At 47.7% G+C, this 25,048-nt stretch overlaps 1 protein-coding gene across 1 annotated transcript; it reads right to left on the bottom strand.

Annotated features, from left to right (window-relative positions):
* Positions 1 to 19,734: 19,734 nt before the first annotated feature.
* Positions 19,735 to 22,701, bottom strand: FFAR2 (free fatty acid receptor 2). Its single transcript, XM_010369308.2, has 2 exons — positions 22,596 to 22,701; positions 19,735 to 21,243 (listed from the first exon to the last, which is right to left on the bottom strand). The coding sequence occupies exon 2, from the start codon at positions 21,240 to 21,242 to the stop codon at positions 20,250 to 20,252; it is 993 nt and encodes a 330-aa protein (XP_010367610.1). The 5' UTR covers position 21,243; positions 22,596 to 22,701; the 3' UTR covers positions 19,735 to 20,249.
* Positions 22,702 to 25,048: the final 2,347 nt, after the last annotated feature.

Genomic DNA, 25,048 nt, shown 5'->3' on the forward strand with positions numbered 1-25,048 from the left:
ATGCCAGGGTGAGACTGGAAAGTAAGTCACGATATATAGGGTTAAATAAACCCATCTGATGAAAATTTATGGTTTTTAGGGCATGATTTCCTGGGTCCCTTAGATAGGAATTTGGGCAGGATAAAAAATCAGAGCTTAGTCCTCAGCAGAATCAACTTAAAACACGGTTTTATACGTTTGTTATGAAATAATGTATGCTCACGGGAAAAATGTAAACAGTACAGAATTATGTAAAGTAGAAAATGAGGCCGGGTGCAGTGGCTCATGCCTGTAACCCCAGCATTTTGAGAGGCTGGGTCGAAACAATTGCTTGAGGTCAAGAGTTCCAGGCTGCAGTAAGGTGATTGTGCCACTGCACTCCAGACTGTTTTTTAGTAACAGTCTCACTCTGTCATTAAAAAACAAATTTGTTAATGAAAACAAAAGAAAAAAGAAAATTGACCTAACCTCCCCTCCTCTCAATTTCCTAAGTAACCACTGTTGACTGTCAAATAGCCTTTGAGAATTTCACATACATGTGTATACATCCATGCTTTCCTAGCAGAGGCTGAGAATTCAGACTCCGGAGTCACACAGATCCAGGTTCTAGTCCTGCCCTGCCACTTATTTGCTGTGAGATATAGGACACGTTATTCCACAATCACTCTAAGTCTCAGTTCCTTTTTTTTTTGGGAGACAGGGTCTCACTCTGTTGCCCAGGCTGGAGTGCAGTGACTCAATCTCAACTTGCTGTAACCTCCATCCTCCCACTTTAGCCTTCTGAGTAGCTGGGACCACAGGTACAAGCCACCATGCCTGGCTAATCTTTTGTATATTTTGTAGAGATGGGGTTTCACCATGTTGCCCAAGCTGGTCTTGAACTCCTGGGCTCGAGCGATCCTCCCAAAGTGTTGGGATTACAGGCGTGAGCCACGCACCTGGTCAATTTCCCTTTTTGTAAAAAGAAAAGTCATGGCAATACCTATGTCACTGTGCTTTGGTAAGAATTCATTGAACGGTGCATGCAGAGAGTTTAGCTCTGTGCTCACATGTACGAAGGTCTCAAAAACACTCAGCTGCTATTATTATATATGTATAGTAATGCACCACATAACAACATTCTGGTCATTGACAGACTGTGTATACATACGATGGGGGTCCCATATGATTAGAATGGAGCTGAAAAATTCCTATCACCTAGTGACATTTTAGCTGCTGTAACATCATAGCACAATGCATTACCTTTTCTATGTTGAGATACACAAATACTGTTGTGCTCCAGTTGCCTGCAATATTCAGTATAGTACCATGGTTTGCAGCGTAGGAGCAATAGGCCAAACCATTATAGCCTAGGTGTGCAGTAGGCCATCCCATCTAGGTGTGTGCAAGTACACTCTATGATGTTTGCATAATGACAAAATTGCCTGTATTTCTCAGAACATATCCTCATTGTTAAGTGACACTTAACTATACTGATTTTAAGATTATAGACAGTACTGTTTTCTTTATTCTCTTTTGCAACTGCTATTGTAGCTTCATAAGACGTCTCAGACCTCTTTCCGTACCAAGACTCATCTTGAAGGCCGGGCACAGTGGCTCATGCCTGTAATCCCAGCACTTTGGGAGGCAGAGGAGGGTGGATCACTTGAGCTCAGGAGTTTGAGACCAGCCTGGCCAACATGGTGAAACTCCGTCTCTACTAAAAATACAAAAATTAGCTGGGTGTGGTGGCGGGCACCTGTAATCCCAGTTACTTGGGAGGCTGAGGCAGGAGAATCTCTTGAACCTGGGAGGTGGAGGTTGCAGTGAGCCGAGATTGTACCACTGCACTCCAGCCTGGGCGACAGAGCAAGACTTTGTCTCAAAAAAAAAAAAAAAAAAAAAAAAAAAAAAAGACTCATCTTGATTTGATGCAGGGTTGCCTCCCCCTTGCCAACTTCCTCATCCCTAAGTTTCTGCTTCTGGGCGATTTCCAGTGTCTGGGTGTGGATCACAGAGGCACAGCAGCCTGTGCGGTGCTTGGACTTGCCAGGGTTTGCAGGAGGGTGATAGCCTTATCTGCCCAGGAGGTGGCAGGCAGAATCTGAGGAGGATGGCAGGTAGCACAATGAGAAAATGTGGGGTGCTTTACAGCCTTTATCTCTGTGATCTATACCCTTGGGACCTGGTGTGACTTTTGAGTCACATCATGCTTCCCGAAGGGGCCATGTATCCTACTTTCACTTTTCCCTGGGGATCTTAGGGCAGAGTTCAGGCTATCCAGAAACTAAGTTAGCAGATCCCAAAAGCGGATGTTATGGTTTTACAGAACCTATTGTCTAGAATTTCTTTTCTTTTTTTTTTTTTGGTGAGACAGGGTGTCACTCTGTCACCCAGGTTGGAGTGCAGTGGCACAATCTTGACTCACTGCAACCTCTGCCTCCCAGACTCAAGTGATCCTCCCATTTAGCCTCCCAAGTAGCTGGGACCACAGGCTTGCCACCACACCTGGCTAATATTTTGTATCTTTTGGTAGAGATGGGGTTTTGTCAAACTTCTGAACTCAGGCGATTCTCCCGCCTCCCAAAGTGCTGGGATTACAGGCATGAGCCATCCCGCCCGGTCTGTCTAGAATATTTTTTAACCGGCTTTGTGATTATATTCTAGGATATTTTTCATTAAAAAAAAAAGGGAGTCTATGGTTATGGTAAATGGTTAATTTCATCCCACCTCTCTCCCCACCGTATATACACCACTCTCTCCTTCCAGGTTCTAAGCCCCCTCTCCTTCCTTCTCCATCCAGCTCTTCTCTAAGGTGCTACTGATCTGAGAGTTCTACTTTTCTTCTTTTTTTCTGGTTCTGTAACGTCACAAAACTCAGATGTCTTCTTTGCTCCAAGGCCCTTAGATGACCTACCCTTGTCTGTACCCATTTCCCTCTTTATGAAGGAGCTAGTCCTGGATTCTTGGGGACCAAGTCCTTGAGAGATGACAAGCCTCAACAGTCCCATCTGCAGAGGAGGTGATGGAAAGGCCCACATGACAGTGGACATGCGTGACAGGTCAGGTGCAGGGACGGTGATTTCTTTGGTCCAGGATAGTTCCTGTCAGGGATCATTGCTATATTAGGGCCAACAATAATTCTTTTACCATTTGGCCTATGGGCTGTTGTCAGGATCAAATGAGATAAGATTTCTGAAACCATTTTTACCAGGTGAAGCACTTTATAACTTGTCTGATATCATTAATTAGCAAAATTACCCATACCCCACCCATGCCGTGGTAGGAAGGACATTGCCTGGAAAGTTAGGAGACCTGAGTCTGCTACCACCTTGCTGATGGTGAGCAGTACCTTTCTTTTGCTAGCAAATTGGTTCATTCATTTGTTTAACACTGACTCTGTGTCAACCATGGTTCTGAATGCTGGGGATGCATAGGTGTACAAAATGGAGCCTGGTGTAGTAGCCCATGCTTGTAATCCCAGCACTTTGGGAGCCAAGGCAGGCGAATCACCTGAGGTCAGGAGTTTAACAGCAGCCCGGCCAACATGGCAAAACCCGTCTCTACTAAAAATACAAAAATTAGCTGGGTGTGGTGTCAGGCCCCTGTAATCCCAGCTATTCAGGAGGCTGAGGCAGGAGAATTGCTTGAAGGCAGGAGGCATAGGTTGCAGTGAGCCGAGATCATGCCATTGTACTCCAGCCTGGGTGGAAGAGTGAAACTCTGTCTCAAAAAAAGAAAAAAAGCAACAAAAACATAAGTAAAATAACCAAAGTAGATGAGTTATCCTGGAACTTCTATTCAAGAGGGGAAGACAGACAATACGCAGGAAATCAAACAATAACAGTAAAGAGGAAATACGTGGAGCTAATAACGGTGGGTCGAATCCATGAACCTCCTTTGGCTGCCTCCTGAAATCACACTGTAATGACAGTAATGAGATCTTTTAGAAAGGAGTCCCCGTAAGTACAGGGAGAACATAAGAGGATACAATACCACCAAAATTTTGTCAACTGGACAGCAGATGAATGAGTGGTAACTAGTGACTGACTGAGCAGACCTGTGAAAGTTGGATCATAAGCCAACAGTGGGAAAAACCAAGATTCAGTGAAGTTTCTACTGTAGAATCCACATAAAGCTCATGAACTGGTGGCAACAGGTTCCTCTGGAAATGGGACAAAGGACAAGCTAACATAAGGAAAACAGGCTGAAAGTCTTATTATTCTTAGAGACAGCATCTTGCTTTGTTGCCCAGGCTGGAGTGCAGTGGTGTGATCATAGCTCACTGCAGCCTTGAACTCTTGGGCTAAGTGATCCTCCTGCCTCAGCCTCCCGAGTAGCTAGGACTGCCAAGTAGGCAGGGACCACCATGCCACCATGCCAGGATATTTAAAAAAAAATTCTTTTGGCCAGGCACGGTGGCTCACGCCTGTAATTCCAGCATTTTGAGAGGCCGAGGCAGGCGGATCACCTGAGGTTAGGAGTTGGAGACCAGCCTGACCAACATGGAGAAACTCCATCTCTACTAAAAATACAAAATTAGCTGGGCGTGGTGGCACATGCCTGTAATCCCAGCTACTTGGGAGACTGAGGGAGGAGAATCACTTGAACCTGGGAGGTGGAGGTTGCAGTGAGCTGAGATTGCGCCATTGCACTCCATCCCGGGCAACAAGAGCAAAACTCCATCTCAAAAAAAAAAAAAATTTTTTTTCTTTTTGGATACAGGGTCTCACTATGTTGCCCAGGCTAGTATGGAACTCCTGGGCTCAAGCAATCTTCCAGCTTGGCCTCCTAAAGTGCTGAGATTACAGGCATGAGCCATGGCACTCAACCATTCTTTTCTGGTTTAGACATCATGTCATAGTACCTTCATATACTTTTTATGTATCTAAAAAAAAGTAGTCTCTTCCCTTCTCTTCAATATGAGCAGACAACCGAGAATTACCATATGTATGATGACAACTTCTAACATAAAAGATAGCAACTGCTACCAAAAAAGGCAACTTAGAGCAGGGAGATGAAGATTCCTCAGAGAGATCAGAGTAGACATTGCAATCATGAAACAAGGTCAACATGCTAAGAAGGAATAAAAAAGAGCTCAGAAATGAAAAGTGATAAAAATGAAAAATAGAAGGGCTGGAAGATAAGAAAATCTCATGGGCTGGAAGATAAGAAAATCTCATAGAAAGTAAAGCAAAACAATGAGGAGAGAAAAAATAGGACAAAAGGGACAATTAGAGGGCCTGTGTAGAAGGCAGTGTGCCCCAAATAACGGATTCCAGAAAGAGAGAAGGGAGAAAATGAAGGCAAGGAAACCATCACAAAGTGTTTCAAGAGAATCTTCCCAAATGGAAGGAAATCATTTTGTAGACTGAAAAGAGTGCATTGAATGCCCAGTGGATGGAATTGTAGATACCGCGTGAGAAAGGTAAGGATCCTGCAGGCTATAAGAGAGAAAAAGACAGGCCATGGACAAAGGATAGGAATCAGGATGTCCTGGGAATTTTCAACCAGACTGGACGCTAGAAGGCAATGTGGCAATGCCTTTCAATTCTGAAGAAGAATGATTGCCAACCCAGAATATTCCATACATAGCCCAGTATCAACTAAGCATGAGAGTGGGATAAAGACATTTTCTGACATGCAGGATTTCAAAGCATTTACTTTCTAAAGAAGCTGCGTCAGGATCGGGCACGGTGGCTCTCATCTGTAATCCCAGCAATTCAGGAGGCCGAGGCAGAAGGATGAGTTGAGCCCAGAAGTTTGAGACCAGCCCTGGGCAGGATAGTGAGACCCTCCCCTTTCTATAAACTAACAAACAAAATAGCCAGGTGTGGTGGCACCTGTAATCCCAGTGCTTTGAGGGGATTGGGCAGGAGGATTGTTTGAGCCCAGGAGATAGAGGCTGCAGTGAGCCATGATTGTACCACCACACTCCAGCCTGGGCAACAGAGCAAGACTCTGTCTCTAAAAATCTAATAAATAATAAAATAAGTAAATGTGAGATATGATGAGATTTCTCTTCAAATAGCCTGATCAATCCTTTATTCTTTTTTTTTTCTTTTTGAGACGGAGTCGCGCTCTGTCGCCCAGGCTGAAGTGCAGTGGCCGGATCTCAGCTCACTGCAAGCTCCACCTCCCAGGTTTACGCCATTCTCCTGCCTCAGCCTCCCGAGTAGCTGGGACTACAGGCGCCCGCCACCTCGCCCGGCTAGTTTTTTGTATTTTTTTTTTTTTTTTTTTTTTTTTTAGTAGAGACGGGGTTTCACTGTGTTAGCCAGGATAGTCTCGATCTCCTGACCTCGTGATCCACCCGTCTCGGCCTCCCAAAGTGCTGGGATTACAGGCTTGAGCCACCGCGCCCGGCCAATCCTTTATTCTTTAATCCATCGTACCCCCCATCCCTTTTTCCTTTTTCTCCTTTTTTCTTCCTTTCTGCCTTTGTTAGATGCCCAGACATGCCACAGTAACAGGCATTATCAGCACCAGCTCACATTCCTTTCCTTATTTGGGAAGAAGACTAGCTCTCTAGCTCATTGCAGACACCCCTTTCCCTTTCCCCTTTCTCCCTTACGTGCCCACCTTATCTAAAGAAAGTTCAAATGTTTAGCCAACCAGGACTAGTTTAGATTGTATGGCCTGACTCCGGCCAATGGGGAAAGGGTACAGGGGCAGGACTTGCGTGAGGAATAAAGGCTCTCCTGCCCCTTTGTTCAGGTGTGCTCTCATGACAACTGGCCAAGGAGAAGCACCCCTCTGCGCAGAAGTAAAAGTGCTTGGCTAAGAATCCTTTGTTTGAATGTTCAATTTCCTTAGGATTTTGAGCGTTATTCCCAACCGTAAATAAAGAAGCTGCTTAAGGATGTAAACCAAGGAAAAGGAAGACAAGAGCAGAGAAGCAAAGAGGCATTCCACGTAAGAGCTTCAGATGTGAGCTGGCTGGGCACGGTGGCTCACATCTGTAATTCCAGCACTTTGGGAGGCTGAGGTGGGTGGATCACATGGGGCCAGGAGTTCAAGACCAACATGGTGAAACCCTGTGTCTACTAAAAATACAAAAAAATTAGCTGGTCGTGAAGGCAAGCACCTGTAATCCCAGCTACTCGGGAAGCTGAGGCAAGAGAATCGCTTGAACCTGGGAGGCAGAGGTTGCAGTGAGCCAAGATCATACCACTGCATTCCAGCCTGGGCAACAGAGCGAGACTCCATTTAAAACAAAACAAAACAAAACAAAACAAACAAGAAAGAACTTCAAGTGTGAGCTATGCACCTGGCATAAGCCACCATCCAGGCAGACTGGAGCAGGTCAGAAAATTCCAAGACACGTTTCTTCAGGAAGATGAAATCTGTATCCTCCTAAAACCCCTGAAGGTCTTGAGAGGAGGCAAGAACGTTGACAAAGAGTTTGGGGTTGAATTCGTGGTAAACATGTAGACTTAACACATGAGAAAATAAGGTGATTATTAACTCCAGGGGATTGGGGAGGAAAGTTGTGCAGGATAAAAAAAGGAACTGGTGGGCCGGGCGCAGCAACTCACGCCTGTAATCCCAGCACTTTGGGAAGCCGAGGTGGGCGGATCACCTGAGGTCGGGAGTTTGAGACCAGCCTGACCAACATGGAGAAACCCCATCTTTACTAAAAATACAAAAATTAGCTGGGCATGGTGGCAGGTGCCTGTAATCCCAGCTACTTGGGAGGCTGAGACAGGAGAATCACTTAAACCTGGGAGGCGGAGGTTGCAGTGAGCAGAGATTGCACCATTGCACTCCAGCCTGGGCAACAAGAGGGAAACTCTGCCTCAAAAAAAAAAAAAAAGGAACTAGCTGGGTGTGGTGGCTCACACCTGTAATCCCAGCACTTTGGGAGGCCAAGGCGGGTGGATCACCAGGTCAGGAGATTGAGACCATCCTGGGTAACACAGTGAAACTCCATCTCTACTAAAAATACAAAAAATTAGCCAGACTAGGTGGCGGACACCTGTAGTTCCAGCTACTTGGGAGGCTTAGGCAGGGAGAATTGCTTGAACCTGGGAGGCGGAGGTTGCAGTGAGCCGAGATCGCGCCACTGCACTCCAGCCTGGGCGACAGAGAGAGACTCTGTCTCAAAAAAAAAAAAAAAAAGGAAAAAAGGAACTGTCATTTACTATAGAACTCCAATGTGAATAACATTGATGTAGTCATGATTATGCAAACACTGAATATTTTCTAACATAGTGACAATGGGAGTAGATCAGGAAGACAGGGTGGGAAGGGTGTTGCACGTATTGGGAAAAGAGTAAGAGCATAATCTTCATCTGCCACAGGAGAATTTAACAGATAAAACCTGATATTGAGAAATGAAGAAATACAGTAAAATACGTGAGTCCCTTAAAGGCATGGAGGGATAAATATTTTGCTGACAAGAGGTAGCAGCAGCTGCCTCCAGGAAGCGGTAAGTGACCGTGGTGGAGAGAGAGGGAAAGGAAGCTGCTTTTCACAGCCAACCATTTGATACATTAAGGGATGTGCAAGTCTAACGGATAAAAATAACAAGTAGACAAAAATAGATGCTATCAGCTAGCAATACACTCAGCGAAGTCAGCAACTCGGGATTATGTGAATGTGTCAAGAGGGACGCCACTTAGGAGTGGTGGAGGGGGAAGTACTTTGAGGAAATGAAATCTGAGTCACAGGTGGCCTGAAAGAGGGGAAATTCAGCTGGATGAGTACCTGGGGAACAAGGGCTCCATGAAAAGGGAACCACAAGGAGAATGAGCTTACTGAGCTGTCGGTAACAAAAAAGGAAGAGTGAAGGGAGCTGGAGGAGGGCTTGGAGGAAGGGAGTAGGGATGAGCTGGGTTGGGTGAGAGCCAAGTGTCAGATGCTTCAGGGCCCTTGCTGACCTTGGGGAAGGCATGGGATTTTACTCTGAGGATCATGAGAAGCATCTGGAGGCCTTCAAGCAGAAGATTGGAATTACATTTTTAAAAGATTTCCATGGTTAAACATGTATTTGGCATCTCCAGTGCTAGACACTTTTCTAAGTGCTTTGGAGGTACAATATGAAATTCGTTTCATCTTCGTAGTAACATGATGATGTAGGTGCTGTTAGCCCTGTTTTTTCTTCTTTTATTTCTTACTTATATATTTTCTTACTTATATGTTTTTTTTTTTGTTTTTTTTTTTTTGAGATGGAGTCTCGCTCTGTCGCCCAGGGTGGAGTGCAGTGGCCGGATCTCTGCTCACTGCAAGCTCCGCCTCCTGGGTTTACACCATTCTCCTGCCTCAGCCTCCCAAGTAGCTGGGACTACAGACGCCCGCCACCTCGCCTGGCTAGGTTTTTGTAATTTTTAGTAGAGACGGGGTTTCACCGTGTTAGCCAGGATGGTCTCGATCTCCTGACCTCGTGATCCGCCCGTCTCGGCCTCCCAAAGTGCTGGGATTACAGGCTTGAGCCACTGCGCCTGGCCTACTTATATGTTTTTTGAGTCAGGGTCTCACTCAGGCTGGAGTACAGTGGCTCACTGCACCTTCCACCTCCTGGGTTCAAGCAGTCCTCCCTCCTCAGCCTCCCAAGTAGCTGAGACCACAAGTGTGTGCCACCATGCCTGGCTAATTTATTTTATTTAATAATTTCATTTTTTCTTTTTCTTTTTAAAAATTAACTACTTTATTTATTTATTTATTTATTTAGAGATGGGGTCTTACTCTATTGCCCAGGCTGGTCTCAAATGCCTGGTCCCAAGTGATCCTCCTACCTTAGCCTCCCAAAGTGTTAGGATTATAGGTGTGAGCCACTGCACCTGGCCTTTTTTTTTTTAATCTTGTGAGAGGCCAGGCTCAGTGGCTCAAGCCTGTAATCTCAGCACTGAGGGGGGCGGATCACTTGAGGTCAGGAGTTCAAGACCAGCCTGACCATCACGGTGAAAGCCTGTCTCTACTAAAAATACAAAAATTAGCCGGGTGTGGTGGCGCATGCCTGTAATCCCAGTTACTCAGGAGGCCGAAGCACAAGAATTGCTTGAACCAGGGAGACACAGGTTGCAGTGAGCTGAGATGATGCCACTCTACTCCAGCCTGGGCGACAGAGTGAGACTCCGTCTCAAAAAAAAAAAAAAAAAAAAAAAAACATTGTGAGAAAACGAAAGCACAGCAAAGTTGAGTTACACAGTGCTAGGACAAGATTTGCACCAGCAGTTTTGGAAACTCCTCCAGTGGCTCTGGAGTGCAGCCAGGGTTGAGAAGTGGACCCAGGCTGGAGGCCTGCTCGCATCCCCTGAGCTCTATGCTTCTGTCCTCACACCTTCATTTCTGTTGCAGGCCAGTGGATCCGGGACAGCATGGGATGGCTCTTGGTGACTCCTTGGCCTCCCATCACTTTCTTGGAGCCCAGGCCCCTTCTTCTCCCCAGCCATGACTCCTCCTAGAAGCCAGGTTTCTTGCTGGTCTCTACTCTGCTCTCAGCACCAGGCATCTTACCCCACCCCTGAAGCCTTTCCTTTCTGAGAACCTTGGTGGAGGTCAGTCTCTACCGCTCTCCCCAACTTTCTGTACCAAACAACTGCACACCGCATGAGTCACGAATCCTGCCCTCTTTTCCTGAGTGAAGTAACAGATTGAGAGAGAGTGTGCCTGTGGTTTTGAGAGGGAGTTGGGAATCGTGGAGGAGGGGCCAGAACACTATCTCACTGAGGACTTGTGTATGTCACTTTGCATTGCTGAGCCTCAGCTTTTCGCTTTTCTTGTTGTTAAGTAGGGAGAGGATATCTGTTGTGCTTTTTTTTTTTTTTTTTTTTTTTTTGAGATGGCATCTCTGTCTGCTGCCAGGCTGGAGTGCAGTGGTACGATCTCGTCTTACTGCAACCTCTGCCCCCCGGGTTCAAGCGATTCTCCTGCCTCAGCCTCCTGAGTAGCTGGGATTATAGGTGCGTGCCACCATGCCTGGTTAATTTTTTTTTGTATTTTTAGTAGAAATGGGGTTTTAGCATGTTGGTCAGGCTGATCTCAAACTACTGACCTTGTGATCCGACCGCCTCAGCCTCCCAAAGTGCTGGGATTATAGGCATGAGCCCCTGCGCCCGGCCTGTTGTGCTTCTTAAAAGCCTTTGAGTCTCCCTGGGATCTGACACTTGCTGGCTCTTCAGCTGTCACTAAACTGCAGCCACCCTGGCCTTTCTTTTCCTGGCACAAATTCAGCCTGTTCAGGCCTTGCACAGGCCTGGAGCCCTTTGCTTGGGACATTATTCCCCCAGTTCTTGGCATGCAAGATTTCTCCTTGCCATTCTAGTCCCAGCTCAGATATCACCTTTGCATGGCCTTCTCAAGCTGTGTGTTCAAAAGTAACCACCTACTCCCTTCCTGGGAGTCATGCTCTACCCCAGCTCAGTTCTATTGTCTTCACAGCACGTAGCACCAGTGCAAAGGATCTTGCCTATGGGTCTTGCTCTCCCTGCCTGCTCAGGAATGGGAGCTGCTCCAGGGCGGGAATCTTATCCTTCTTGTTCACTGCTGTATCCTTAGTACCTAGAACAGGGCCTGACACATGGTAGGCCTCCATAAATGTTGGCGAATGAAGGCTATGCCATGGAAACTCAAATGGTATAACGTTTGCCATGGCACTTTAGAAATTCTCGACTGCAGCCCACATCGGTGGGCTTTTTATTTAAAATATCTAGATTTGGGAGCTGCGTGTTTACTTTCCTAACTCTGTTTTCTCGAGGCTGGTCGTAGCTCAGACTGACAGATGGCAGAGGTCAGTGTCTGGGGAGAGGGAACTGGGGCTAGTGTGTAGCTTGGACAGCCCCTCCCTGGGTAAGCTGCTGGTGGCCAGCTGGCTGTGGCCAGCGTTTGCAGAGTCGACTCCCCTCCCACATTGCTTGACCTCACATCTACTTTCCCAGACCTTTGAAACTTTGCCAAGTGGGTTACTGGATGACTGCTTCTGAGGGCTTAGAGATCTTTGGCCCAATTTTCTGATTGGATGTGCAATTTGTAGATGAGAAACGTCCTCATTTCCTGTGACTGGAGAAAAATAATGAAAAGGAAAAAACAGAAAAAGTGGGGCAAAAGCATTTACCCACAGGAGGCAGGGCAAGGTGAAAAGAAGGACTAGCAGAGACCCAGGGCCGAGAAGCAGGACATTTAGGGGAGTGAGGCTGGAATCAAGGCTGTGTGTTTCCTCCAGACCCTCTCCACGCCCACCACCACCACCCCTCCTTTTCCAACCATAGTATTCACCACCAAGCCACACTGCACTTGAGTTCTGGTTGTGTGGGCTGATAAGAAGTTCTGAGGAAGGGGCCCAGGAGCATCTTTTCCAGAAAGGGGAAGTGAAATAATGCCAGGTTCCCTTTTCCTGTTGGTCAGAGCCCCAGGTTGGGCCAGGCCAGCTCCCTCCACCCCTGTTTCCTGGTAGCGGCACTAGGCTGCTGTCTGTGTTATTCATTAACTAGGCACTAATATTTCTGTTTACCCATCTGTCATCCTGCTTTGGGGCAGGGGATTCAGAGGAGCTGTGCAATCATACAGCCACCCAGATGCTTTGGAGCAGGCCCAGCCAGCCACATTTAACTAGTGTTTACTGTGTCCGAAGCACTGTGCAAGAGGCTTGCATGAAGCGTTGGTAGGGAAGGAGAAAGTTTTCTCAAGGAGGATGTGATCTGGCTGCCATTTGAGCATATGTGCTGTGCATGCAGGGATATGTCTGAGCTCATTACAGCATAATAAGAGCCCATTATTAGCATCTCTTGCCAAACCCACGTTCAAGATCTTCATATTGATAGCAGTGATCCCTGGTGGGAGTGTATATGCCACAGAAATTGGCAAATGCAATAGATCAGGGCTTCCTATCCTCCTATCTATCTATTATCTATCTATCTATCTATCTATCTATCTATCTATCTATCTATCTATCTATCTAATCTATTATCTGTCTACCTACTACCTACCTGTGTATATCTATCTATCTATCTATCTATCTATCTATCTATCTATCTATCTATCTATAATCTATTATCTGTCTACCTACCTACGTATCTGTCTATCTAATCTGTCTTGGTTCTGTTTTTCTGGAGAACCCTGACCAATATCCCTACTGATTCTGAAGCCCTGGGTGAGTGAGGACAGTCATCTGTGGTTCAGCAAATGCTTCAGGTGATTCTAATATTTGCTTACATTTGAAACCCCTGTTCTAGCCCTGCACTGGCCTTCTCTCTGGCCTTGAGGGATGCTAAGGTTTTCTCTCTCGTCAAAGCCTTTGCATCAGCAATTTCTGTTCCCAGAATGTTCCTGCGGGTCTTTGTATGTCAACTCCCTTTCATTGTTCAGGGCTCAGCTGAACACCACTAACTTGGGAGATTCAACTTCTGAATGAAGAAACAGGCCGATGTGTCAGGTGGCTTATTTCCAGGTGATGCGGCAGCTGCTGGCTCAGAGACCACACGTAGAGAACCTCTGGGCTGGAACACTGTGAATGCGGACAGAGTGAAAGAAGATGAGGTTGAGGAGTTGAGCAGGGGCTTCTAGGTCACGGAAAGGAATTTGTATTCTAAGCGCCTCTAGAAGCCATTTGAGGATTTGAAGCAAGAGAGTGGAATAATCTGATTTCCATTTTAAGAATTTCAGTCTGGGAGCTGTGCCTACCGAAGGGACCTGAAGGGAAATGTTTGTTAGGATCAAGGAGACCATGTGCATGAGAGTTAAGAAACCATAGACTACTATGCAAACATGCAGGGTTTTCATCGGGCTAGCAGCTCCCTGAAAAGATGGTGCAAAGTATTTTAGATCACAGAAAGGAGTTTGAATGAGCTTCTGACAGCTTCTGGAAGCCAGGTGAAGGTTTGAAGCAAGAGAGTAGAATGATCTTCTAAACCTCCTCAACCTCCGCTTATAGTTTCTCCCATGACCGTGTTTCAGTTCCTTTGTAACTAGTTTCCATTTGTCACACTCTGAAATAACCTTGCTTATCTATTTGTTTACCTGTTTTTTAACTATTTTCCCCTACGAGAATGGAAACCCAACAGGGAAGATACTTGTCTCTTGTACAGTCTGTATCCCCAGACCCTAGAAAAGTATCTGGCCTGGAGTTGGTAATCAATACAGATTTGTTGAACAGATGATCGACTGATTTCCCACTGAAGAAATGGGCTGCTATGTCAGGTAACTTGATGGAAGTCAAACGCTTGTAAGTGAGCAGCTGCAGCTTCACTTTGAAAGTCTTAGACCAGGTCCAGTGATTGATCTTCTTATAACCCCATGAAAACAAAATGACTTTTTTTTTTTTTTTTTTTTTTTTTAGATGGAATCTTGCTCTGTCGCTCAGGCTGGAGTGCAGTGCTGCAATCTCGGCTCACTGCAAGCTCCGCCTCCTGGATTCAAGTGATTCTCCTGCTTCAGCTTCCTGAGTAGCTGGGATTACAGGCACGCGCCACCACACCTGGCTAATTTTTGTATTTTTAGTAGAGATGGGGTTTCACTATGTTGGTCAGGGTGGTCTCAAACTCCTGACCCCATGATTGGCCCGCCTCAGCCTCCCAAAGTGCTGGGATTACAGGCGTGAGCCACCGTGCCCAGCAAAATGCCTTCATCTTGTACTTTCCTGGTTAGTAAGAGAAGTTGTGCCCCTAGAGAACCCGAGAATCACCATGTTGGCCAGGCTTGTCTCGAATTCCTGGCCTCAGACAATCCACCCGCCTCGGCCTCCCAAAGTCCTGGGATTACAGGCATGAGCCACTACTAAAAATACAAAAATTAGCCGGGCGTGGTGGTGCATGCCTGTAGTCCAAGCTACTCAGGAGGCCAAGGCAGGAGAATCGCTTGAACCTGGGAGGTAGAGGTTGCAGTGAGCCGAGATCATACCATTGCACTCCAGCCTGGGTGACAGAGCAAGACTCCATCTCAAAAAAAAAAAAAAAAAAAAAAAAAGAACCTGAGAATCATAGAGTTGGAAGTTGTTAGGCATTAAACTGATTCAACCCTCATATGTGTGAGCTTCCTCAGTGTCCTAGGATAGATGTTTGCTACCTTCTTGAATATTCCTGGAAATTGAGGAGTGACTTCTTTGCTGAGATAGTCAGTACCATTGAAATGGCCATAACTATTTGAAAGGTATCTCCGTGCCTCTTCCACCTGTGGTCTTTGTTCTTTCCTGCGTGGTTACATAGAATGTATCTTCTAGTGGCCGGGCGAGGTGGCTCAAGCCTGTAATCCCAGCACTTTGGGAGGCCGAGACGGGCGGATCACGAGGTCAGGAGATCGAGACCATCCTGGCTAACACGGTGAAACCCCGTCTCTACTAAAAAAATACAAAAAAACTAGCTGGGCGTGGTGGCGGGCGCCTGTAGTCCCAGCTACTCGGGAGGCTGAGGCAGGAGAATGGCGTAAACCCGGGAGGCGGAGCTTGCAATGAGCTGAGATCTGGCCACTGCACTCCAGCCCGGGTGACAGAGTGAGACTCTGTCTCAAAAAAAAAAAAAAAAAAAAAAATGTATCTTCTAGCTAGGGATGGTGGTGGACACCTGTAATCCCAGCTACTCGGGAGGCTGAGGCAGGAGAATCGCTTGAACCTGGGAAGTGGAGGTTGCAGTGAGCTGAGATCGTGCCACTGCACTCCAGCCTGGGTAACAGAGTGAAACTCCATCTCAAAAAAAACAAAAACAAACAACAGCAACCAAAAAAAACAGGAGAATGTGTTGCTCAGTTCTGAACCTGCTGCTGAGTAGACCTAAGTGGAATGGGGGTTACTGAGGTAGGAGGCGGAACTCGACCCCAGGGGTGGTGTTTGGACATTGGACCAAATTGAGGACTAGCTGAAACAGGGAAAGGGTGAAGCAGCTTTTCATAAAGCATGCCCACCAGAGTGTCATATTTACTGTGGCCATGGCAACACCTGGGAGTGACCACCGCTTTCCATGGCAATGACCTGGCAACCCAAAAGTGACTACCCTTTCCCTAGAAATTTCTGGGTTAACTGCCCCTTAATATGTGTGCAATTAAAAGTAGGCAAAAATATGACTGCACAACTGCCCTGAGCTGCTACTCTTTGCCTATGGGGTAGCCCTGCTCTGCAGGAGCAGTCACGGAGCTGCAACAGGACTGGAGCTGTAACAGGACTGCTTCAACAAAGCTGTTTTCGTTCACCACCGGCTCGCCCTGTATTCTTTCCTGGGCAAAACCAAGAACCCTCATGGGCCAAGCCCCACTTAACACACCTGCCCTGCCTCAGTATCATCAACTTGTCTAGACATGATTTATTTTCTTTTTATTTTTGAGGCAGAGTTTCGCTCTTGTCACCCAGGCTGGAGTACAATGGTGCTATCTCGGCTCACTGCAACCTCCGCCTCCCAGGTTCAAGCAATTCTCCTGCCTCAGCCTCCCAAACAGCTGGGACTACAGGCACCCGCCACCAGCTAATTTTTTGTATTTTTAGTAGAGATGGGGTTTCACTGTGTTGGTCAGGCTGGTCTCAAACTCCTGACCTCGTGATCCGCCTGTCTTGGCCTCCCACAGTGCTGGGATTACAAGTGTGAGTCACCGTGCCTGGCCGACGTGATTTCTTTTCATGTCATCCAATCAAATTAGCTTTTGTGGCAGCTGTAATACATCACAGACTCATAGTGCACGTCCAGTCAGCTGAGAATCCCAGATTTTTTCTCATGTTATTACTGCCACGCTATCCGTAGTTGACTATCCACTATGTTATTTCTATTTTTTTTTTTTTTTGAGACAGAGTCTCTCTCTGTTGCCCAGGCTGGTGTGCAGTGGCACGTTCTCAGCTCACTGCAACCTCTGCCTTCCAGGTTCAAGCAATTACCGTGCCTCAACCTCCCGAGTAGCTGGGATTACAGGTGCCTGCCAACATGCCTGGCTAATTTTTTATATTTTTAGTAGAGATGGGATTTCGCCATGTTGGCCAGGCTGGTCTCGAACTCCGCACCTCAAGTGATCTGCCCATCTCGGCCTCCCAAAGTGCTGGGATTACAGGCATGAGCCACTATGCCCGGCATTATTTTCATTATTTTTAATGTTTACTTATTATATTTCTAATAAGTGAGGGTACATCTGTGTATGTGGATTTATATCTTAGAACTACTTAATACTCTATGATTTCTCAGCAATTTTATTCATGGAGTCTTATTTTAATCCACAGAGTGATCTTGGGAGATATCTAGTATCCTAATCACTATGATTTAGAAATAGAGGCTGGAGGCAGTGGCTTGCTTCAGGCCATCCATTTAGTAAGTGGAATGGACACTGAATTCAGGATTCTTATGGCACCTGTCCAGTCTTCTTTTGAAGGAGGAAAATAGAAAATGAGCTTTCAGTTCAGTGGGACTGATAAGGAAAGGTTTTCTGGAGAAAGTGAATATTTAGTGGATTTTTGTAAGTGAGGAAGAAGCAAGCACAGAAGATGGGGGAGGGTCGGGCTCGGTGGCTCACACCTGTAATCCCAACACTTTGGGAGGCCAAGGCAGGAGATTCACTTGAGGCCAGGAGTTCAAGACCAGCTTGGGAAACACCCATCTCTACATAAAACAAAATAAAATAATTAGCTGAGTGTGGTTGTGTGCACCTGTAGTCCCATCTACTCGGAAAGCTGAGGCAGGAGGGTGACTTGAGCCCAGGAGTTCGAGGCTGCAGTGAGCCATGATTGCGCCACTGCACTCCAGCCTGGGCAATAGAGTAAGACTCCAACTCTAAAAACCAACCAACCAACAACCAACCAACCAACAAACATAAAAACAGGTAGAAGAATGTGGGATTGAGGTGAGGGGGGATGAATAAGCAGGCAAGGTGTTTGAAGAACAAGTTCTTGGACAGATAGGGCTTCTGAGATAAGACAGATTCACGACCCCAGCTGGCCACCTGGGGTACTTTTTTGAAAAACTGACTTGCTGGGGCCCCACCTGCAAAGATTCTGTCAGTAGGTTGGAGGTGGCTGTCTGTATTATTTTCACATCTCCACCTGTAATTCTGATGTACAGCCTGGGTTGCAAACTACTAGGTTAGGGGCTGGAGGTCATTTAACTAGAGAGAATGGTCTAGGAGTCCTTATTGTGGAAAAATGAGCTAGGCAGGTAGAACTGGAAGGGGAGAGAGGGGACAAAGCAAGGCAAAGAATGGTACAATACGAGTTCTTTGGGGGAAGCACTTTTTTTTGTTTTTGTTTTTGTTTTTTTTTTTTTTTTTTGGAGACGGAGTCTCGCTCTGTCGCCCAGGCTGGAGTGCAGTGGCACGATCTTAGCTCACTGCAACCTCCACCTCCTGGATTCAAGTGATTCTCCTGCCTCAGCCTCCTGAGTAGCTGGGATCACAGGCACGTGCCACCATGCCTGGCTAATTTTTTTTTTTTTTTGCCTTTTTAGTAGAGACGGGGTTTCACCATGTTAGCCAGGCTGGTCTGGAACTCCTGACCTCAGGTGATCCGCCTGCCTCGGCCTCCCAAAGTGCTGGGATTACAGGCATGAGCCACCGTTCCCGGCCAGAAGCATCTTTTTAAATTAAATTTTTAAAGTTGAGAGACACGGTCTCACTGTGTTGCCCAGGTGGGTCTCCAACTCCCAGGCTTAAGCGATCCTCCCACCTCAGCCTCCCAAAGTGCTGGGATTACAGACATGAGCCCCTGCACCTGGCCAAGGAAGCATTTTGATGGAAAGCTCTGCAGGTTTCTGAGCAGGAGGGTAACATGTTTTAAGTCCCTGTGGCAGACACATGACTGTGAGTCGGAATCACCCCGCATCCTTTCTAAGGCCAGACTCTCTATTCATCCCTTGAAACAGGATTCTGTCAGTGCCCTCACTTCCCTTGCCCACACCACCTCTTTATCTTAAGATGTTTGTGTGGTTTCAGATGCATCACTTTTCCCCTTTGCTGCTGAATCTGGTTCTCTCTCCCATTTTTGCTCTCCTTGTGCTTGCAGCAGTGTTACAAAAATTGTGGACATTCACTTCAGAGTTTTATCATCTTTATTTTCAATTTGCTAGACAAGGTTGCTTTCCCCTGTATGAAGGAGTGCTAATCTCTGATTGCTGGATACCAAGCCACATCCTGGCCTGTGTGGGGTACCATGGAGGAAGGAGATAAGACCCAGACCTCTGGCAGCTCCCAGTTTAGCAGGGGAGACAAGATAACACGTGAAAACAAACAGAGCACATCGAAAAGGCCACAGGTCAAACCGATGCAGGGAAACCCCTATCATTAAAGATCTAAGCCCTGAGGCCTCCCTGCTCATCTCCAGGCTCAGAACCTTTTTGAGTCTTCTTTGACCTCATTTAGTCTTTCTCTTCCATCTCTTTCCTGTTGGTTTATCTCCAGCATCAACCACTAGAGCAGTGTCTAGGTGTTGCTTTGAAGCTTGTATCGAGATTTCTCTAGGACTCTCTGCTTCAGCCTGGCCATCCCCAACTACCAACCATATCACAAGGACTGGACTTGTGTTAGCTACGCTGCTTCTGCAACCTGATGGTGCTTCTTCTTCTTCTTCTTCTTCTTCTTTTTTTTTTTTGAGACGGAGTCTTGCTCTGCCCCCAGGCTGGAGTGCAGTGGCGCGATCTCGGCTCACTGCAAGCTCCGCCTCCCAGGTTCACGCCATTCTCCTGCCTCAGCCTCCCAAGTAGCTGGGACTACAGGCGGCCGCCGCTACACCCGGCTAATTTTTTTGTATTTTTAGTAGAGATGGGGTTTCACTGTGTTAGCCAGGATGGTCTCGATCTCCTGACCTCATGATCCGCCCACCTCGGCCTCCCAAAGTTCTGGGATTACAGGCGTGAGCCACCGCGCCCGGCTTCTTTTTTTTTTAAGATGGAGTCTCGCTCTGTCGCTAGGCTGGAGTGCAGTGGTGTGATCTCAGCTCACTGCAACCTCCGACTCCCGGGTTCAAGCAATTCTCCTGCCTCAGCCTCCTGATTAGCTGGGATTATAGGCACGTGCCACCATGCCCAGCTAAGTTTTTTGTATTTTTAGTAGAGACAGGGTTTTCCCATGTTGGCTAGGATGGTCTCGATCTCCTGACCTCAAGTGATCCACCCACCTCAGCCTCCCAATGTTCTGGGATTACAGGCATGAGCCATCGTGCCCAGCTGGTGCTTCTATACCTAACTAACTACTTCTTCCTGCATTTCTGAGTTATGCTCCTTTGAGTAGGAAAAATCAGTCAGGAAGGGATACCAAGCTGGTGAAAGGCATTTTTTCAAAGTCCCAGTCCTGGACTGGGTCTGAGGATTTCTGAATCCGGACGGGAGCCTTCCTGCTCCGCCTCTCCCAGGCTTCCCAGCGCCTGTGTAACCCAGGCCACCTCCGAAGGTCCAGGGAAACTGCTACTCCGTAGTGAAGTCCGAACTTGGCATCCCCTCTCCCTGACTCACACCCCTGTCCTCATTTGTCCCCTCTGCTGTGTCTTTGCCTCTGCGTCCCAGCATGGAGGAACCCTGATTCCTTAGCACCTGCAGCCCTCTCCCAAATGCCCTGCGCACCACCGAAGAAGAGAAATAGAAGAGCAGGGGGTCCAGACTGGCGTTGAGTGAACTGAACACCACCGCTATTGACCGCCACCAGGGGCTTTTTCTCTGGTGATACCCCACCAGGTGGGACACGTTGTAAGGTCCGAAGCACACCAGGAAATTGAGCAGTGTCACCACAGCCAGCCCCACGGCTCGGCGCCGTTTCTGGGCCCCCACATGGGGCTGGGAGAGCATGATCCACACAAAACGCCAGTAGCAGAAGATGGTGACCGCCATGGGGATGAAGAAGAGCACCAGGCACAGCTCCAGCCGCATGGGCAGCACCACGTCCAGCTGGTGATCGGTGAAGTTCTCGTAGCAGGTAATTTCATTGCCACTTCGGGCCTGCTCAGTAGTGTTCAAATACTGAACGATGATCACAATGGTGCAGTGACCAAAGGACATACCCCAGGCCACCAGAGCTGCAATCACTCCATACAGAGGCCGGCGGGAGAGCTTGTACTGCACGGGGAAAGCCACGCCCAGGTAGCGTTCAACGCTGATGCCCGCCAGCAGCCACGTGCTGCAGTAGATGCTGCTGTAGAAGCCGAAACTCGTGAGGGCACAGACGATCTCAGGCAGGTACCAGCGGAAGTTCGATGCGGCCTCGATGATCTTGAAGGGCAGCAGCAGCAGCAGGAGGAGGTCCGCCAGCGTCAGGCTGAGCAGGAGGATGTGCACGGGTGCAGGCTGCGGCTGGCGGACCCGCCCCACAAAGGCCCGCAGGGCCAGGAGGTTGGCAGGGAGGCCAGTGAGGAAGATGATGATGTAAGCCATGAGGATCAAGGAGCTCTTCCAGTCTGGCGGCATCCTGGGGGGGAACAAAAAAGGGCGGGGTCAGGGGGTCTCACTCACAGCCTGTGCAGCCAGCTCTTGTTCAGGATGCAGACATCCTCCCCGGCACCGTCCCCTTCCCAGCACAGTGCCTTCTGATACCACCACGGCTTGCTCACACCACCTGCTCAAACTACCCAGAGCAATTATTGACTTTGCCTTGGGCGGGATATTAAGCAGTAGTGATGATGTTTGCCATCATGTGTCTCTGGGGGAGACCAACCCGTGGCTTCCCAAGGGAATTCCCCCTCCATTTTCCCTAGCCTTTCTCCTCCTATCCTCACAGATATAGGAAGTTACTGTTATCAGTTTCTAACTTTACTCAAGTCCCTTTCTCAGACAGAGACCTGCAGGAGAGAAAGGCATCAGTGTGGGGAGAGAGCTGTAAGATGTGTGTCAGGATAACAAGGCTGTGGGGCCCCAGGCCCCGATGCCCAGTGCCAGCTCTCCAGAGGACCCAGGTGCCCCGCCACCAGCCCAGCTTCCTACTTCCCTTCCTCTGTTTTGCAGAGCACTGATTGTCCCCCACCTTGTCCTCCTCTGTCCAACACCAAACTGGGGCTCTCTAGAAAAGGGGAAGCTGGAGCCGGGCGCAGTGGCTCACACCTGTAATCCCAGCACTTTGGGAGGCCGAGGTGGGCAGATCACCTGAGGTCAGGAGTTTGAGACCAGCCTGGCTAACGTGGTGAACCCCATCTCTACTAAAAATCCAAAAAATATATATATATATATATTGGCCAGGCAAGGTGGCGGGCGCCTGTAATCCCAGCTGATTGGTAGGCTGAGGCAGGAGAATCGCTTGAACCTGGGAAGCGGAGGTTGCAGTGAGTCAAGATCATGCCATTGCACTCCATCCTGGGCGGTAAGAGCAAAACTCCACCACAAAAAAAAAAAAAAAAAAAAAAAAGGAAAAGGGGAAGCTGAGAGGCTTAGAGGAGGGTAGAGGGGAGGAAGGATGAATCAGCACTAGCCTTAGGAGGAAGGCTTGTCCCCAGAAGACCTTAGAGAAATATTCAGAAAAGCCCACAGGCTTCACTGGCCCTTGAGCCTGACATTCTGACCATAAATAGAACTCGTCTTCTTCACAAGGTAACTCAGTTTCCACTTGGGGTGTCACCCTTGCTGGCCCCCAGCCCTGGTCCTGTCCTTCCATCCTCTCTCCAGCCTTGATTTCTTGGCTGTTTCCTTGCTCCTCACACTAGCTCCTGTCTCTGGGTATGAGCCTTCCATTTGGTTCTAACATCCTTCCTCCACTCCCCCAGAACCTTCCCCTCAAATCTGATCCTGGCCTCTCTTCCCAGAGCACAAGTCCTACACTAGCTGCCTTGCCTTGTGTTGTTCCAGATAGATGGCTTCTTGGGATTGGTTCTGAAGGGAGGTCTGCGAGCTTCCGGGAGAGGGGAACAGAGCTTTAGCCCCTGCTTCTGTCCATGCCATGCAGGAAAAAGTGGTGAGGAACCTGGTTGGTAGGAAGCATTTATACCAGCACCAGCCACGTGACCAGAGAAAGGAAGGTCAGTCTTTAAGCAATATTTCCTCTCAAACCCAAAGGAAAGGCCCAGCATCTTTATTCTCTCGAGAGAATCCTCACTCTTGACTTCCAAATGCAGATTTTTCTGTCCTTAATTCCTGATTAAAATAAAAATTGCCAGGCATTTTTCTTTTCTTACTTCCCAAGTCAGATTATTTTCTCTTCTCTTTCTTAGGCAGTTTCTTCTGTCATTCTGCTCATTCTCAGAAATGAGCTTTCTCTTTTCTTTTTTTTTTTTTTTGAGGGTGAGTCTTGCTCTGTCGCCTAGGCTGGAGTGCAGTGGCGCCATCTCAGCTCACTGCAACATCCGCCTCCTGTGTTCAAGCGATTCTCCTGCCTCAGCTTCCCTGGGATTACAGCCACCTGCCACTACGTCCAGCTAATTTCTATATTTTTAGTAGAGATGGAGTTTCACCATGTTGGCTGGTTTTGAACTCCTGACCTCAAGTGATCCGCCTGTCACGGCCTCCCAAAGTGCAGGGATTACAGGCCTGAGCCACTGCACCCGGCCCTCCTTCCTTTTCTTCTTCAGCTTTCTCTATGGTCTCCTGCCCTCTGCCCCCAACACATTTCTTTTGCCTGTCCTGGCCTGCATCTCGTTGTGATAGAAATGGTGTGGGAGTTACAGTCACGCAGATAGATATGGGCTCAAATCCAGGTCCCTTCATTACAACCTTGGGGCAGATCAGTTTCCTGAACTCTAGTTTCTTGTAGTCAAGTGAGCATGTGAATTCTGACATCCGAGGACTTCTGCAAGGATTCAGTGAGGTTGTGTATGTAAAGCACTTAGTAGATGCCCGTAAGTGCTGCCTCGTCCCAAGCCTGTAACACAGCTTCATAGAGAGTGAGCCGCTTGGTGCAGCCTCCAGAGGCTCAGGGCATGGACGTGCCATCTCTCTTGGGAAAGTGTCAGGAATTCAGGAGGCCCGAGTTCCCATGCCTGTGTGGCTTTTCGTCAGGGAGTGGCACTCAGGCTCCATTCCTTTCCCTGATAAAGTCTCACTGTTTCCCCCTTCTCTGACCTCGGTAGCCCCAGATTAGAAGCTCCTGAAGGTCTCTTTGAAATACACACCTGATGAAGCAAGGATCGTCGGAACATGTTTTCCTCTTGACCTAGGGAAGAAGTCTCGGGAAGAAGTCTCTCTTCTGCCATCTGTGGCCTGATTCCTGCTCACAGAATCCCCATTCTTTCCCTAGGACATACTTATTTCCTATTGTTTGCCATTCATTCATTCATTCAGTCAGTCAGTCATTTATTCTTTTTGTGGTCTATAAGGGCCCAGATATTTTGATATTTATCTTTTCTTTTTCATCCACTCTACTCTCCTCTGAAGGCGTTCTAGTTCTTTATTTCCTTCCCCCAGCACACGTCACTTCTCAGATCAACAGGAGAGCTAAGAGAGACCGTTCTCTGTTACTGCCACCAAATTTATTTGTGTCATTTCGCTTTTATGATTTTCTATAAACATGCATGAGGATCTGGATTTAATTGCAGAATCCAGGAAACTCATTGGAAAACAAGTGTTGAGGAGTGGGACTGCCTCTCTGTCTCTGCCCGTCCTTCTCCCCCCCCACCTCCTGCCTTTCGCCGTCACTGTCCTGTGTCCCCCTGTGGAAGATGCCCCAGCGAAACCCCCTCTCCGTGTTCACAGCAGTTATGAAGGGAGCGTCACCAAGGAAGCTTTCAGTCTCACAGTTCACGATGTCCACCTACGTCACAGGAAAAGGAAATCCAACCTCTCAGACCGAGTTCAAGGGGTCAGACTTTCACAAGAGCAATATCCTTCACAGTTCCTTCCACGTGCAGTTTTCTCTCATCATCCTTATAATGCGGCTTGCCATCACAGGAAGTTGGATCCGTTGTCTAAAGTTCTGTGTAATCACTTTCTCCACATTCTTATTTCTCACTCGCCCCTCAGTCCACCCTAATCCGTGTTCTGTGCCTATTTTCCATGGGATCTTCTCTTCCTAATATTAGCGGTGACCTCCATGTTTCTAAATTCAGTGGACTTATTTTTTTCTTATTTTATTAGCATTCAACACAATTTCCATGCCTTTCTGGAAGCATCCTCTTTTCACGAATTCTGATACGTTACACTGCTGGCTTCCTTCTCTTTCCTTTGGTCACTTCTCGTACCTCTTTGCTAGCTCACCATTCCCCTACTCATCCCTGAAACGGTGACTTCCTTCAAGCTTGGTTCCAGGTTCTTTCCTGTTCTCACCTGTGCTCTCCTGCTAGTCGACTGCGTCT

Source organism: Rhinopithecus roxellana, chromosome 12, assembly GCF_007565055.1.
Source record: "Rhinopithecus roxellana isolate Shanxi Qingling chromosome 12, ASM756505v1, whole genome shotgun sequence".
NCBI lineage: Eukaryota > Metazoa > Chordata > Mammalia > Primates > Cercopithecidae > Rhinopithecus > Rhinopithecus roxellana.